At 49.2% G+C, this 16,640-nt stretch overlaps 1 protein-coding gene across 1 annotated transcript in view; it reads right to left on the minus strand.

The window, feature by feature from the left end:
* C4H16orf96 (chromosome 4 C16orf96 homolog) overlaps positions 1-16,640 on the minus strand; it is a 47,313-nt gene that overhangs the window by 15,639 nt on the left and 15,034 nt on the right. The window contains exons 5-9 of the mRNA XM_066275007.1: positions 15,148-16,624; positions 10,973-11,058; positions 9,301-9,411; positions 3,650-3,724; positions 2,644-2,808 (exon numbers count right to left, since the gene is read on the minus strand). Coding sequence (XP_066131104.1) covers positions 2,644-2,808; positions 3,650-3,724; positions 9,301-9,411; positions 10,973-11,058; positions 15,148-16,624 — 1,914 coding nt within the window. The remainder of the gene's footprint in view (positions 1-2,643; positions 2,809-3,649; positions 3,725-9,300; positions 9,412-10,972; positions 11,059-15,147; positions 16,625-16,640) is intronic.

The raw sequence follows: 16,640 nt of genomic DNA on the forward strand, positions 1-16,640 counted from the left end.
AATGGTCCTCAGATAACTGACATTCACATAGTCAACACATATTTACTGAGATAAAAGTATATGGTCAATGTTTTTAATACATTCACAGACTTGTATAACCATCACCACAATCAATTTAGAACATTTTCATCACCCCCCAAAAAAGGTCATACCATTAGCAGTCACCCCCCTTCCCACCCAGACCCCCAGGGGTAGCAACCATTAATCTATAATACTTTCTGCCTCTATAGATTTCCCTATTCTGAACATTTCACATAAATGGAATAACACAATCTGTGACCTTTTGTGTCTGGCTTCTACCACTGACCGTAATGTTTTCATGATTTATCCAGGGTGTGGCATATATTAGTACTTCATTTTTTTTATATAATTTTTTTAAATTTTTTATTTATTCATTTTAGAGAGGGAGAGACAGAGAGAGAGAGATAGAGAGAGGAGAGATGAGACAGAGAGAGAGAAGGGAGGGAGGAGCTGAAAGCATCAACTCCCATATGTGTCTTGTCCAGGCAAGCCCAGGGTTTCGAACCAGCAACCTCAGCATTTCCAGGTCGACACTTTATCCACTGCGCCACCACAGGTCAGGCACTTCATTTCTTTTTATGGCTGAATAATATTAGATGTTATGGCTAGACTACATTTTGTTATCCATTCATCTATTGGTAGACATTTGGGTTGTTTCCACTTTTTAGCTGTTATGAAAATTCTTGTACAAGTTTTCACAGAGACGTAAGTTTTCATTTCTCTTGGGTATATACCAAGGAGTGGAAATGCTGAATGGTATGGTAATTCTATGTCTAACTTTTTGGAAAAACTGCCAGACTGTTTTCCATAGTTGGACTTCTGGGGTTTTTTTCAGGCGAGAGGAAGAGAGATAATGAGGCAGACTCCCACATGTGCCCTGACCAGAATCCACCCAGCAACCCCATCTAGGGCAGATGCTCGAGTACTAAGCCACTTTCAGCACATGAGGCTGATATGTTCCAACCAACCTATTCTTGGCGCCCAGGGCCACACTCGAACCAATCAAGCTTTCACTGTGAGAAGGGAAGAGGGAGAGAAGGGGGAGAGGAAGGGGCAGAGAAACAGACGGTAGCTTCTCCTATGACCAGGAATTGAACCCAGTATGTCCATATGCTGGGCTGACACTCTATCCACTGAGCCACCAGCCAGGACCAGGACTTCTGAATTTTTAAAGTGTTCCTTCCAGAGGTGCTCTCCCTTTGGGAGTATGGCCACGCCTTTCCCTTTCTCTCATTTCTTCTCCTCTTCTTCCCCCAGGCATGTTTTCCTTGTCCCTCCCTTTCTCCTAAGCTCTAAGGGACCCCACGAGACTTGCAATCAGGGGAGCAGTGGGCAGCAGCAGCTTGTCCCAAACTAACCCGTTGAACCTGTCTCCAAGATCCCCTTTCCTCTAACTTCCTTCCTGCACGGCCAATAAATCCTTCCTTTACTTGCAGGAAAAAAAGTGCTCTTCCAGGGCCCAGATTTTGGTCTCTAAATGCCATTCCTCAATAAAAGGAACCAGGACTCCATGGAGATATAGCTGATTCAGGTCAGAGGAAGAAAATGTTGACAAAAGCCTGAAACATTTGGCATTTAGGAAAACAGGCCAGTTATCTGATGACAGAGGGTCTAGTCCAGGGGTCCCCAAACTTTTTACACAGGAGCCCAGTTCACTGTCCCTCAGACTGTTGGAGAGCTGGACTATAAAAAAAACTATGAACAAATCCCTATGCACACTACACATATCTTATTTTAAAGTAAAAAAACAAAACAGGAATAAATACAATATTTAAAATAAAGAACAAGTAAATTTAAATCAACAAACTGACCAGTATTTCAATGGGAACTATGCTCATCTCACTGACCACCAATGAAAGAGGTGCCCCTTCCAGAAGTGCGGTGGGGGCCAGATAAATGGCCTCAGGGGGCTGCATGTGGCCCGCGGGCCATAGTTTGGGAACCCCTGGTCTAGTCAAAGGGCTCATAAGCGAGCTAACTCCAAGGCCAAAGATGAGATCGTGTGAGTTACAAAATAAATAGTAAATTGATTGAATAATTTGAATATATAAAAATCCATGATTCATGGTGACAGAAAAAAGAAATAAAAATAGAAACCTTCATTTGCCACCATGCTTTGGATGTGGCTATTTCCATCAATATCTTCCCCTAAAAATTGGTCATTAAAAGAAATAATTCATCATTGTTTCTGTCTTTCCTGGGAGAACTATATTTCAGAGTAATTAGCTCAAGTTGACAAAGGCAGAACTCTTCACAGATTTCTAGCTGATAAATATAGAAACGATATCTGTCTTGCTCTTGTGTGTCACTGTTCTGGGGGAAGTCAGCAGCAATGTCTTTGGGCCACTGGAGTAACCCTAAGAAGGAGTTCATGTGATGAGGAAGTGAGGAGTCTTACCCACGGCCATGTGCGGGTGCCATCTTGGAAGTGGCTCCTCCAGCTCCAGTCAAACCTTCTGATGATTGCAGCCCCAGATTGCAACCTCATGGGCGACCCTGAGCCATCCAGCCAAGCTGTTCTTAAATTCTTGACCTTCAGCACTAAACATTTGTTGGTTTCAGCTGCTAGATTCCAGCATAAATTGTTACACAGTGAGAGATAACTAATACAGGAAAACTCACCTTGGTGCCCAAGTCCTTGCGGAGCCGCTCCATGGCCGCCTTCCAGTCACCCTCATGGGACATGACCCTGAGCAGCATGCCCTGAATCATCTCGTTCAGCTCCACCGTCACCGTCTCCAGGTCAACCCGGCTTGCCTTGCTCGCCAGGGTGCTCCTGTCCGCTTTCTAGAGAGAGAAGGGACTCAGAGAGGCAGAGCTGCAGGAGTGGGGGCAGGGGGGAGCTGGGGCAGATCAGACCACTTTAGTCCATTTTTGTTGTTGTTGTTGTATTTTTCTGAAGCTGGAAACGGGGAGAGACAGTCAGACAGACTCCCGCATGCGCCCGACCGGGATCCACCCGGCACGCCCACTAGGGGCAACGCTCTGCCCACCAGGGGGAGATGCTCTGCCCCTCCGGGGTGTCACTCTGCTGTGACCAGAGCCACTCTAGCGCCTGGGGCAGAGGCCAAGGAGCCATCCCCAGCGCCCGGGGCCATCTTTGCTCCAATGGAGCCTTGGCTGCAGGAGGGGAAGAGAGAGACAGAGAGGAAGGGGGAGGGGTGGAGAAGCAAATGGGCGCTTCTCCTATGTGCCCTGGCTGGGAATCGAACCCGGGTCCCCCACACGCCAGGCCGACGCTCTACCGCTGAGCCAACCGGCCAGGGCCTTTAGTCCATTTTTCAAGTTTGGGACCCTGGACATCTAGCCTTGGCTTAAATCCAATCCTGGGGTCTATGTTGGCTCAAAGACAACCATCAGATCTAAGCCCAGGTTTTCCTATGACGGACAAGTTAGTGCATGGTTTTTAAGTTCACATAACAAATTGTCACTAACCCTGAGTCACTGAAAGTGGGAGTTGATGGGACACCTTTTGAGAAGCTTCCCCGGTCTTTCCATAAGAATAGCGGTAGGGAGACGGCAGTCTCTCTGCCAGGTTTTGTCTTGGCTGGATGACCCCACCTTGCTGGGCGGGCGAGTCAGGTGCGGGGTGGCCGAGCAGGACAAGCAGAGGAATCGGCTCACTCACCTCTTTCAGCTCCTGCTCCATCACACATTTGTCTGCCTTGTGCATTTCTAGGCTTTTTATTTGAGCTTGGAGAATCTAAGAACAGAAGCAAAGGGCATGTTATCCATCCTTGGAAGCCCCGAGGGTAACATCCACCTTTCACCCCACCCTTGCTGTATGCAAGGCAGGGACAGTGAGGCCCAGGGGGCAGCAGGTAGGTGGGCACAGGGGAAGGCTCGGACTCCTGGGTCCTGGTGCCCAGGTTAGAAGGGAAGAAACGTGGGAGTCGGGAAAAGCTGTCTTCTTGGAGGTAGACGTGGCCACTTTGCTGCACAGGGAGGCAGACCCGAGGAAGGATAGTATAGACCAATGCTTTTGTTCCATACATGTTGAAGGCAAGTTCATTTCTTCAGATCTATAACAAGGTCCCAGTAAGAACTACAGTCTGTTCCTCAGCCAAGCACTTACATGTCACATACTCTCTGCCCCATTGTCAAGGGAAACCCTTATGTCCCATCCCCATGACTCCACAAAGAACCAACTCCCTCCATTAATTCTGCCCCGTGCCCACTTATTGGACCCCCCCTATGATAGCAGCAGCAGCAGCTAACCTGGTTAGAAAGAGCCCCACCCCCACTGGGCCATGTCCCTAGAGCGTGAGGTCACTTTCTCACAGTGGAAAAGAGGCTTCTACTTCTCCTTTCATATCTGGTCTTCCTCTCACCCTTAGCAACAGAAGCTCCAACTTTCGGCCGGCATCTGACCTCCCATCATGCCTACCTTTCACAGCCTCCCTATAGCCTGATGTGACCACTGCTGGCTTGAATGCAGAGTTCATGTCTAGAGCAGTGGTCCCCAACTTTTTTTGGGCCACGGACCGGTTTAATGTCAGAAAATATTTTCACGGACCGGCCTTTAGGGTGGGACAGATAAATGCACAAAATAAAATTATGCGACCAGCGTAAAAACTGGTATTTTTAAATATAATTGTCGAACTTATGATATTTATTGGGCTAAGTTAAAGGAGGAATGAGCATGTCCTCATTATTCAGGCTGTATTTAAATTTGTTATTTTTTCAACATTTCATGTTATTTATTCTTTCTCTGCGGACCGGTACCAAATGGCCCACAGACCGGTACTGGTCCGCGGCCCGGGGGCTGGGGACCACTGGTCTAGAGTACTAGCAGCCACCCTGCAGCTTAAGGTGACCTTGTGAATGGAAGTCACACTCCATGGTATTCTAGACCAGCTCTAGTCTAATCATCTCTGACTTTCCTGTTTTTCTGAGTTACCCTGTTTCAGTCAGTTATTTGGGAGTTTATGTAATTTGAAGTTAAACCTAATTTTTTTTTTTTTTTTGTATTTTTCTGAAGCTGGAAACGGGGAGAGACAGTCAGACAGACTCCCGCATGCGCCCGACCGGGATCCACCCGGCACGCCCACCAGGGGGAGATGCTCTGCCCCTCCGGGGCGTCGCTCTGCCGAGACCAGAGCCACTCTAGCGCCTGGGGCAGAGGCCAAGGAGCCATCCCCAGCGCCCGGGCCATCTTTGCTCCAATGGAGCCTTGCTGCGGGAGGAGAAGAGAGAGACAGAGAGGAAGGAGGGGGGGTAAAGAAGCAAATGGGCGCTTCTCCTGTGTGCCCTGGCCGGGAATCGAACCCGGGTCCCCCGCACGCCAGGCTGACGCTCTACTGCTGAGCAAACCAGCCAGGGCCTAAACCTAATTTTAATTAATGTAAAGCTCCATCACATCCAGTTGGAAAGGGAAAGTAATGTTTTCCATAGAGTCAAAAAGAACGAGTTCTGTCCTCACTTACTTTCCTGCTGTGTTCTCAGTGGGAAACACTCTGAGAAATGAACTCTAAGATGATGCATGTGTTTCCATCTTGATTGGGTGGTGGTGACATGGATGTATAAATAGGCAAAAATTAATCTATCTCTTATATATACTTTAAACGTAGGCATTTTAGGCCATGGCCCAGTAGCTCAGTTGGTTAGAGCATCATCCAGATACACCAATATTGCAGCTTTGATCCCCAGTCAGGGCCCATACAAGAATAAACCAATGGATGCATGAATAAGTGGAACAATAAACCAATGTTTCTCTCTCTCTCTCTCCCTCTCTCTCCCTTTCTCTCTCTTTCTAAAAATGTAATAAAAAGTATTTTTAAAAACTTGAGCATCTGCCTGACCAGGCAGTGGCACAGTGGATAGAGCTTCGGACTGAGATGCAGAGGACCCAGGTTTCAAACCCCGAGGTCGCTGGCTTGAGCCCAAGGTTGCTGGCTTGAGCAAGGGGTCACTCGGTCTGCTGTAGAGCCCGGTCAAGGCACATATGAGAAAACAATCAATGAACAACTAAGGTGACACAACAAAGAATTGATACTTCTCATTTCTTCCCCTTCCTGTCTGTCTCTATTTGTCCCTCTTTCTGTGTCTGTCTCTGTCACAAAAACAACAATAACAAAAAAAAAAAAAAAACACCTGGGCATCTTACTGTGCACAAATTATACTTTGATTAAAAACACAAATACCACTGTCCCTGGCTGGGTGCTCAGTGGATAAAGCATCATCCCAGAGCACCAGAGGTCACAGTTTTGACCCTCAGCCAGGGCACATCTGGGAAGCTATCAATGAGTACACAGCTAAATGCAACAACTAAGTAAAACAATGAGTTGATGTATCTCCCTTTATCTCCCCCCAAAAAAAATTAATGAAAAAATTAAAAATGAAAACAAAACACAGCCTGACCAGGCAGTGGCACAGTGGATAGAGCATCGGACTGGGATGTGGAAGACCCAGGTTTGAGACCCTGAGGTCGCCAGCTTGAGCGCGGGCTCATCTGGCTTGAGAAAAAAGCTGACCAGCTTGGACCCAAGGTCGCTGGCTGGAGCAAGGGGTTACTTGGTCTGCTAAAGGCCCGCTGTCAAGGCACATATGAGAAAGCAATCAATGAACAACTAAGGTGTCGCAACGAAAAACTGACAATTGATGCTTCTCATCTTTCTCCATTCCTATTTGTCTGTCCCTATCTATCCCTCTCTCTGACTCTCTGTCCCTGTAAGAAAAAATAAATAAATAAATATTAAAAAATAAAAGAAAACAAAACACAAATACCACTGCTTGCTCTCAAATACAGGAGAGCCTGGACAGTGTCTGCCTTGGCCGCTGCATCGCCACCAGGCCCTGGAAGGGTGCCTGGTGCAGTGAAGGCTCAGTAGCATTGGCCGAATGACTCAATGAGTGAATAAGAAGAGTCTTTGCATCCTGCTATGGTCATAATATCTTCTCCCAGGCATCCAGGTAAAGCAGTCACACCTACTCCAGATGTGTCTGCATGCCCTCACTGCTCTCCTGGAACGGCTCGACTGGGGCTGCTGATCTCTCACACATGTTCCTTTAAGAACATATTTAATGAAACGTATTGTATACAAAGCCCTGTTCTTCCAGGTCCTTCCAGGGTTAACTTGTCTATGCTATTAATTCTTTCTTGTTGGCACAAAGGATAGGAAGGAAGTCAAGACAAAGGCTGCCTTGCTCCATTTGGCACTGTTCGGTTGGGCCTCGTGCCCTTGAGTTTCTCTCAATCAGTGATGACTACCTATAGACAGATACTGTGACCCTTCCTGCCCCCGTGCAGGGTGGGCATAGCGCTGGGCACACATCGGACATGTTGAATGAACTGGTTCATCTCCATTGAGTAAGGACACCAATGTATTCCTAGGACATAGCAACCTGGCCTCTTTGAAGCACTGATGAAAAGAGGGCCCAAGGCCCTGGCCGGTTGGCTCAGTGGTAGAGCGTCGGCCTGGCGTGCGGAAGTCCCGGGTTCGAATCCCGGCCAGGGCACACAGGAGAAGCGCCCATCTGCTTCTTCACCCCTCCTCCTCTCCTTCCTCTCTGTCTCTCTCTTCCCCTCCTGCAGCCAAGGCTCCATTGGACCAAAGTTGGCCCGGGCACTGAGGATGGCTCTATGGCCTCTGCCTCAGACCCTAGAATAGCTCTGGTTGCAGCAGAGCAACGTCCCAGATGCAGCAGAGCATCGCCCCCTGGTGGGCATGCCGAGTGGATCCCGGTCGGGCGCATGCGGGAGTCTGTCTGACTGCCTTCCTGTTTCTAGCTTCAGAAAAATACAAAAAGAAAAAGAAAAGAAAAGAGAGCCCAAAGTTGCAAGGAGATGACATTGTTCCTGATGTTGGTACTCACAAAGGTCTGATCCTATAACCCTAGGCTGGGAACTGGTTCTCTGTGTACGACTTTTTCTGAGTTGCCCTGTGTGGGTCCTTCCCTTTTTGACCCCCCCCCCCCACATCTTAATGCATGCCATCAATAGCCCTCTGACTGGGAATCAGAAGCCCCCATGAAAGCCATCTCAGCTGGTTCTGTCTGGATTTCTTATCTTTTTATTCTGGGGGAAGGTCATCTCCTACTGCAAATGACCTTGATCCCTCTCCAAAGGGGACACAGCACAGACTGTATGGTTCTGGGGTCCAGCTCAGAAAGTGAGAACCCCTCAGGCTCACGGAGGAGGTGTCTGGTAGAGTGCGCCCCTGGTAGGTGTTCTGTGTCCCTCTCCACACTTCCCACGTAAACAACTCTGCTGTTCCAGAGAGGCCCTTCGGCACCGATTGCTCAGAAACGAGGTGGTGTAGGGGAAAAGTTGTGAATGTAACAGTTGGTGTAAGAAATCCTCTGATTTGGCCTGACCAGGCGGTGGCGCAATGGATAGAGCATTGGACTGGGATGTGGAGGACCCAGGTTCAAGACCCCGAGGTCACCAGCTTTAGTGTGGGCTCATTTGGTAAAAAAAAAAAAAAAGAAAAAAGAAATCCTCTGATTCATTTGACTCTTTCAGCATATTCTGAGCCTTCACTCTGTGCCGGGCACCCTTCTAGGGGTGGGTGGCCCAGTGATCAAGATGGACACCATCTAGGCCCCCCTGTTTATGTGTGCATGTGTGTGTGCTGGGGGGCAGGGTTTCTTTCTAACTGAAGTAATTTTTTAAAAATGTTTGTTATTGATTTTATTATTATTATTATTTTTTTTTTTTTTTACAGAGACAGAGAGAGAGTCAGAGAGAGGGATAGAGAGGGACAGACAGGCAGGAACAGAGAGAGATGAGAAGCATCAATCATCAGTTTTTCGTTGCGACACCTTAGTTGTTCATTGATTGCTTTCTCATATGTGCCTTGACCGCGGGCCTTCAGCAGACCAAGTGACCCCTTGCTCGAGCCAGCGACCTTGGGTCCAAGCTGGTGAGCTTTGCTCAAACCAGATGAGCCCGCGTTCAAGCTGGCGACCTCCGGGTCTCGAATCTGGGTCTTCCGTATCCCAGTCCGAAGCTCTATCCACTGCACCACCGACTGGTCAGGCTATGTTATTGATTTTAAAGAGAAGAAGGGAGAGAGTAGGAGAGAGACAGGAACATCTGTTCCTGTGTGTGCTCTGACCCAAATTGAACAGGCCACCTCTGAACTTTGGGATGATGCTCTAACCAACTGAGCTATCTAGCTCAGGCTGAAGTGTCATGTATACACTGGAAAATGTCCATTAAATGTTCACTGGTTCCCGTGCTTTTGGTGCATCTGTGAAATCTTGGAGAGGGTCTGAATAAACGATGAGAATCCGTCCCCTCAGCTGCCCATCCTTGGACCGCCCGTACCCCCAAACCTTTAAGTCATCCAGGCGAACGTGAATCTTTTCCACTGCCCTGTCCAGCACATTGTGATGATCCTTTATTATCGCTATTTGGTGGCCCCAAACTCTCTCGAGTTCTTCCTCCTAAAAGGGGGAGACACAGACATCCAAAGTCTCTGCTTCTAAGGTCACCATGGGCGAGCCAGTGTGTCTCCAACCTGCCATCTTTGTTCCCCCAAGCCTGCCATCTGCATAACCATATAGGACACTTGCCCACATGCTGAGGCCCCATACCAGCTGGAGTAGCACATGGCTCTGCAGCTGCCTTCTCAGCTACAGGACAGATATGCCATCCAATCTGGGTTCTAGAGTCTGCCATCAGCTGGCCTCACACCATCATTTTCTTTTTATTTATTTATTTATTTATTTATTTATTTTACACAGACAGAGAGTGAGTCAGAGAGAGGGATAGACAGGGACAGACAGAGAGGAACGGAGAGAGATGAGAAGCATCAATCATTAGTTTTTCATTGCGCGTTGCAACACCTTAGTTGTTCATTGATTGCTTTCTCATATGTACCTTGACCGTGGGCCTTCAGCAGACCGAGTAACCCCTTGCTTGAGCCAGCGACCTTGGGTTCAAGCTGGTGGGCTTTTGCTCAAACCAGATGAGCCGCACTCAAGCTGGCAACCTCGGGGTCTCGAACCTGGGTCCTCTGCATCCCAGTCCGACGCTCTATCCACTGCGCCACCGCCAGGTCAGGCCATCATTTTCTTTTTTTAAAATTTTTTTATTTATTCTTGATTTTAGAGAGAGAGGAAGGGAAAGAGAGGTAGAGAGAGAGACAGGAACATTGATCGGCTCTTGTATGTGCCCTGACCAGGGATTGAACTAGTGACCGCTGCACTTTAGGATAAAGCTCTACCACTTGGCCTGGGTGCCTTCTCCTCCTCTTCCTCCCCCTCCTCCCCTTCCTCCTTCCTCTTCCTCCTCTTCCTCTTCTTCTCCTCCTTCTTTCCCTCCTTCCTCCTTCTCCTTCTTTTATTGTTTTTTTTTTCTTTTATTGTTTTTTTGAGAGAGGGAGGGAGAGAAACATTGAGCTGCCCTGACCGGAGAATAGAACCAGCAGCCTCCACATTCCGGGATACTGATCTATCTGGCTAGAGCTTCTTTTATTTTAAGTGCGAAGAAGGGAGATAGATAGAGTCCCACATGCGCCCTGACCAGGATCCACCAGGCAACCCCCGTCTCGGGATGACCCTTCAATCAACCCAGGTATTCTCAGTGCCTGTGGCCAAGGCTGGAACCAATTGAGTCACTAGCTACCAGAGTGGAAGAGAAAGAGAAGGGGGAAAAGGAGAGGAAGAGAAAAAAAAGAGGAAAGAGAGTGGGAGAGAAGCAAATGGTTGCTTCTCATGTCTGCCCTGACCAGGGATCATACCTAGGATGTCCACATTCCAGGCCAATGCTCTATCCACTGAGAAAACCGGCCAGGACCTTTTTTTTTTGAGACAGAGAGAGAGGGGATGGAGAAGGGAAGCATTCATTTGTTTTTCCACCCAGTCATGCATTCACGGGTTGTTTCCTGTGTGTGCCCTGACCACAATTGAACCCACAATCACAGAATGACGCTCATCCAACTGAGCTAATCGGCCAGGGCCCACCAGCTTCTTAATAAAAGCTCTTTCTGCCTGGGAAACTGACCTGCATCCTGGATTTCTGGAGGTTGCCAATCTTTTCTTGCAGTATGTCCACTGCCGTCCCAAGCTTGGAAGGGACTCCCATATTAGCTGAAAACAAAGGAGGAAATGGCTGCTGGAGGCAGGGATGGGGGAAGACGCTGTGATTAGAGTCCCACCTACTTCTTCTCTGAAGTGTCTGAGCTAGTGCTGTCCAATAGCGAGATACTGTGCTGTGAGCGTGGGGGCCTTTAAGGTCATGTTAAAAGTTCCCTAATAGTCACATTTTAAAAATATAAAAAGAAGCAAATGACATGAATGTTAGTTTTATTTATTTGTTTTAAAATTTTATTTATGGATTTTAGAGAGGGAGGGAGGGAGAGAGAAAAAGAACATTGATCTGTTCCTGTATGTGCCCTGACTAGAGATCAAAGCGGCAACTTCTGCACATCAGGACGATGCTCTAAGCAACCGCGCTATCCGGCCAGGGCTAGGAGCAAGTGACATTAATGTTAATAAAATATTTTATTTAACCCACCATATCTAAAATAGTATCACTTAGACATATAATCAGCCCTGACTGGGTAGCTCAGTTGGTTAGAACATCGTTCTGATACGCTCAGGTTGTGGATTTGATCCCTGGTCAGGGCACATACAAGAAACAACTAATGAACGCATAAATAAGTAGAACAACAAATCAATTTATCTCTCCCTCTCTCTTCCTCTCTCTTAATCCAATAAGTTTTAAAATAAATAAATATGTAATAAGAACATTGAGATATTTTACGTTCTTGTCTCTGTACTGAGCCTGCAGTCCCCACTGTGTGCTTTCCACTTAGAGCACATCTGAACGTGAACTCAGCCATTTCAAATGCTCAGTAGCCACAGGTGTCTTGGGCTATCATATTAGAGCAGGCCTAGGGAAAACTCTCCAGAATTTACTGCCTTCCCAAAACTGACCCTGAGAAAAACTATGAAGTAACTTATTTATATTATTCACCCCCCCCTAAAAAAAAGATTTAACAAAAGAAGAGAGGAGTTTTAAAAAAACAAACAACGCTCTATCCAGTTCCAGATAAGAGGCCAAAAACTAATGTACAGGACAGAGCTAGGAATGTATCAAAAATCACAGCCAAGGCCCTGGCCGGTTGGCTCAGTGGTAGAGCGTCGGCCTGGCGTGCAGAGGTCCCAGGTTCGATTCCCGGCCAGGACACACAGGAGAAGCGCCCATCTGCTTCTCCACCCTCCCCCTCTCCTTCCTCTCTGTCTCTCTCTTCCCCTCCCGCAGCGAGGCTCCATTGGAGCAGAGATGGCCCAGGCACTGGGGATGGCTCCTTGGCCTCTGCCCCAGGCGCTAGATTGGCTCTGGTCGCAACAGAGCTATGTCCTGGAGGGGCAGAGCATCGCCCCCTGGTGGGCAGAGCATCGCCCCCTGGTGGGCCTGCCGGGTGGATCCCGGTCGGGCGCATGCGGGAGTCTGTCTGACTGTCTCTCCCCGTTTCCAGCTTCAGAAAAATACAAATAAATAAATAATAATAAAAAAATCACAGCCAAGCCTGACCAGGCGGTGGTGCAGTGGATAGAGCGTCGGACTGGGATGCAGAGGACATGGGTTCGAAACCCCTAGGTTGTCAGCTTGAGCGCAGGCTCATCTGGCTTGAGCAAAAAGCTCACCAGCTTGAGCCCAAGGTCACTGGCTCAAGCAAGAGGTTACTCGGTCTGCTGAAGGCCCGCGGTCAAGGCACATATGAGAAAGCAATCAATGAACAACTAAGGTGTTGCAACGCGCAATGAAAAACTAATGATTGATGCTTCTCATCTCTCTCCGTTCCTGTCTATCTGTCCCTGTCTATCCCTCTCTCTGACTCACTCTCTGTCTCTGTAAAAAATAAATAAATAAAATTAAAAGGAAAAATTACAGCCAAGATGCCCACAAGCTAACTATTTTCCTAACAAAAATGACCGCTTGTCAGGCTACTTTGGCTTTGTATTTTAACAATTGATTGACTGATTGAATTTAGAGAGAAAGGAAGGGAGGGAGAGAGAGAGAAACATCCATTTGTTGCTCCACGTACTTTTTTTGCATTCATTGGTTGATTCTTGTACGTGCCCTGATCTGGGACCAAACCCACAGCTTTGGCATATCAGGACAATGCTCTAACCAAATGAGCTACCCAGCCAGGGCTGGCTTTACTTTTTTTTTTTTTTTTTTTGTATTTTTCTGAAGCTGGAAATGGGGAGAGACAGTCAGACAGACTCCCGCATGCGCCCGACCGGGATCCACCCGGCACGCCCACCAGGGGGCGACGGTCTGCCCACCAGGGAGCGATGCTCTGCCCCTCCGGGGCGTCGCTCTGTTGCGATCAGAGCCACTCTAGCGCCTGGGGCAGTGTCCAAGGAGCCATCCCCAGCGCCCGGGCCATCTTTGCTCCAATGGAGCCTCGGCTGTGGGAGGGGAAGAGAGAGACAGAGAGGAAGGAGAGGGGATGGGGTGGAGAAGCAGATGGGCGCTTCTCCTGTGTGCCTTGGCCGGGAATCGAACCCAGGACCTCTGCTGGCTTTACATTTTGAATTTAAATTAATTACTATCAGAATTTTAGCTGTACCCCAGTATTCACTAATATCAATGTGATTCTTTGTAGCTATGTGAAGTTCTACCTTTTCTTTTCAAGATGTGTAGAATAGTACAACCCATCATTACAGGTGGCTCTGAACATGGGTTGGACTTAGGTGAATTCAACTATTGTACTTGGCAGAGAGCAAATTAGCAAGATAATGGTTTAAAGAGGAGAGAGAAATGGATCTCACAGGGGGTTTCCAGGCCACAGCATCAGCAACATCACCCCAGGAAGTGCACATTCTTGTGCTCTCCCCATACTGCCTGATTCTGACACTTCAGGGTGGGCCCCATCAAGCCTCCCATGAGGTGCTGAGGTGAGCTCCAAGTTGAGAACCACTCGAGTGGGCCAATGTGCCCCTCCATATCCCGTGGTGAGCATATGCCCCTCACAGGCAGAAAATGGGATCCATATGTTCGCCTGGCAGTTGTTCCTGATCCCAAATTGACCATTTCATCTAGGCCCTGTTCAGTGCTGTTGGACACTCTACCTTTGTTTCTCACGCACTCATAAACTAATTACTAAAGAAAAAGGGGCCCTGACCTCTTCTTTAGTAACTAATTTATTTGTGCCATGAGATGAAAATGGTTGTATTTAGTCAGGGGCACTGACCTTAGTAATTAGTGTGTGTTTGTGCCATGAAAAAAAAGGTTGAAAATCACTGCTCTAGAGGATCTGGACTTATCAAAACACTGTACAGTAAGGCCCTGGCTGGCTGGCTCAGTGGTAGAGCATCAGCCCCTCATGTAGATTGGTTGATTCTTGTACGTACCCTGATCTGGGACCAAACCCACAGCTTTGGCATATCAGGACAATGCTCTAACCAAATGAGCTATCCAGCCAGGGCTGGCTTTACATTTTAAATTTAAATTAATTACTATCAGAATCTTAGCTGTGCCCCAGTATTCACTAAAATCAATGTGATTCTTTGATTTGATTCCCAGGTTTGATTCCCAGCCAGGGCACACAGAGAAGCGCCCATCTGCTTCTCCACCCTTCCCCCACTCCCTTCACTCTATCTCTCTCTTCCCCTCCTGCAGCCATTGCTCCATTAGAGCAAGTTGGCCTGGGTGCTGAGGATTTTCACCTCAGGCACTAAAATGGCTCCATTTGCAACGGAGCAACGGCCCCAGATGGGCAGAGCACTGCCCCCTAGTGGGCATGCCCGGTGGATCCCAGTCAGGTGCATGCGGGAGTCTGTCTCTCTGCCTCCCTGCTTCTCACTTCAGAAAAATACAAAACAAACAAACAAACAAAGAAAACCCACTGTATAGTAGTACTTTGTTTTATGGGCTATTGAAAGAGACATTTTCAAGAGTAATTTTGATATATAATTTTTCTCATTAAGCATCAACTTTAGACTCTAACTGCCCCTCTCTCCTAAGAGAAGACCTCACAGTACATTCACCAGAAGGAACAGACTAAACTAGTAAGAGGCTAATGTTTACACCAAAGGAATGAGTGGCGAATGGTTGAATGTAGGTTTTGTTGGGGCAGTTAAACAGAGGAGACGAGTTGCTTCTCGAAGGCCACGGGGAGGGCCTGAGCTTCCCCGCCCTCCCCAGAGCCAGACTGGGCCTACCTAGATAACTCATGCGCTGCTGTAGGTTGGTTGACAGCTGGTTAAACTCTTCTTTCAGGGAGTCGTGTCTAATGGGCATCTGGGCTATGTGGCTCATTGAATACCTGACGGCCTTCTTCTTGTCTTCAGGGGTCACAGCCTGTTGGGCGGCCAGCATCGCCTGGGACAGGGCAGCATCAGGAGAGGTGAAGCCAGCAGTAAATGGAGGAAAGAAGTCTTCATGGATCGCCTCCTGCAACTCTTCCATCTCGGACTCATCGGTGAAAGTCACGGAGTCAGTGGCCCCACGGGAAGACCCAGCACCCAACACGTCTGCAAAGACCCCTAAGGGCCCAGATGCAGCCACGGTCGTTGCTACGGTGGCCAGTTTGGTGGCAGGAGCATCCTTGACGGCCTTGGCGGCGGCCTCGGCTGCCTGGGCTGCTGAGGTCGCCGCGGCAGCTGCATAGGCGGCGGCGGCGGCGGCTGCGATGGCAGCTGTGGTTTTCATCCGCTGGAAGGCAGACCGGGGAGCTTTAGCGGGCACCCCCTCCAGGGCCTCAGCCTCGGGGGCCTTCACGTGAGGTAAAGAACCTTCTTCTCTCGTTTCTGAGACAACTGGGAGCTGGCGCCTCCTTGCCTGGCGAGAGCGTGGCTGAGGCAGGCGAGGCCACTCCGAGCCAAGCTCTGGGGCCGGCGCGGGGGACCCATCTTGCTCGGGTGGAGCAGATGGGGGGCCCAGTGGGCCGGGGCCGGGCTGGAAGTACTGTGGGCCCCAGAAAGGCCAAGTGCTAGGTCCAGGGAGGCCTCTGGGAAATGGCCACCTTCCTGGCTGCATAGGCCAGAATCCAGGAGGTGTGGGCTGAGGGCCTGGGGCAGGCCCAGGTCCAAGGGCAGGCCCAGGCCCAGGTCCAGGTTCATACACAGGTTCAAGTTCAAACGCAGGCTCAGACTCAGAGGCCGGCCCAAGTCCAAGTGCAGGCCCAGGTCCAGGAGCAGGCCCAGGACCATACCCAGGCCCAGGTCCATACCCAGGCCCAGGTCCATACCCAGGCCCAGGTCCATACCCAGGCCCAGGTTCATATCCAGGCCCAGGTCTAGGGGCCATACTAGGTCTGTACGTAGGCCAAGGTGCCAGCATGACCCCAGGTGTCATACTGGGCCCCAGCTTGGGCCCCAGTGCAGACATGGACTCAGGCTCTGGCCTAGAACCAGGCTCAGGCCTGGGCCCAGGCCCGAGCACCTGAAGCTGGTCCAATGCCTGGGTCCCTGTAAGTGAAACCGCCAGGGCAGTCTCCTCCTCCTCTTGTTGCTCCAGGTCCTGGTAATGCCAAATGGTATCCAGGGACTTGGGGATTTTGATAGCTTCTGAGACCTGGCTGTGACCAATGCTGTCAAGGTTCTCGGTGGTCCGGGAAAGGCCAGCCTCCGCGACCGGCTCTGCAGCCTGCCAGAACGGAGCAGCTCCCTGTGGAGAGGGCAGATGGGTCGGCCAGGGCTGCTCCAGGCCAGCT

This window comes from Saccopteryx bilineata, chromosome 4 (genome assembly GCF_036850765.1).
Source record: "Saccopteryx bilineata isolate mSacBil1 chromosome 4, mSacBil1_pri_phased_curated, whole genome shotgun sequence".
Taxonomy (NCBI): Eukaryota; Metazoa; Chordata; class Mammalia; order Chiroptera; family Emballonuridae; genus Saccopteryx; species Saccopteryx bilineata.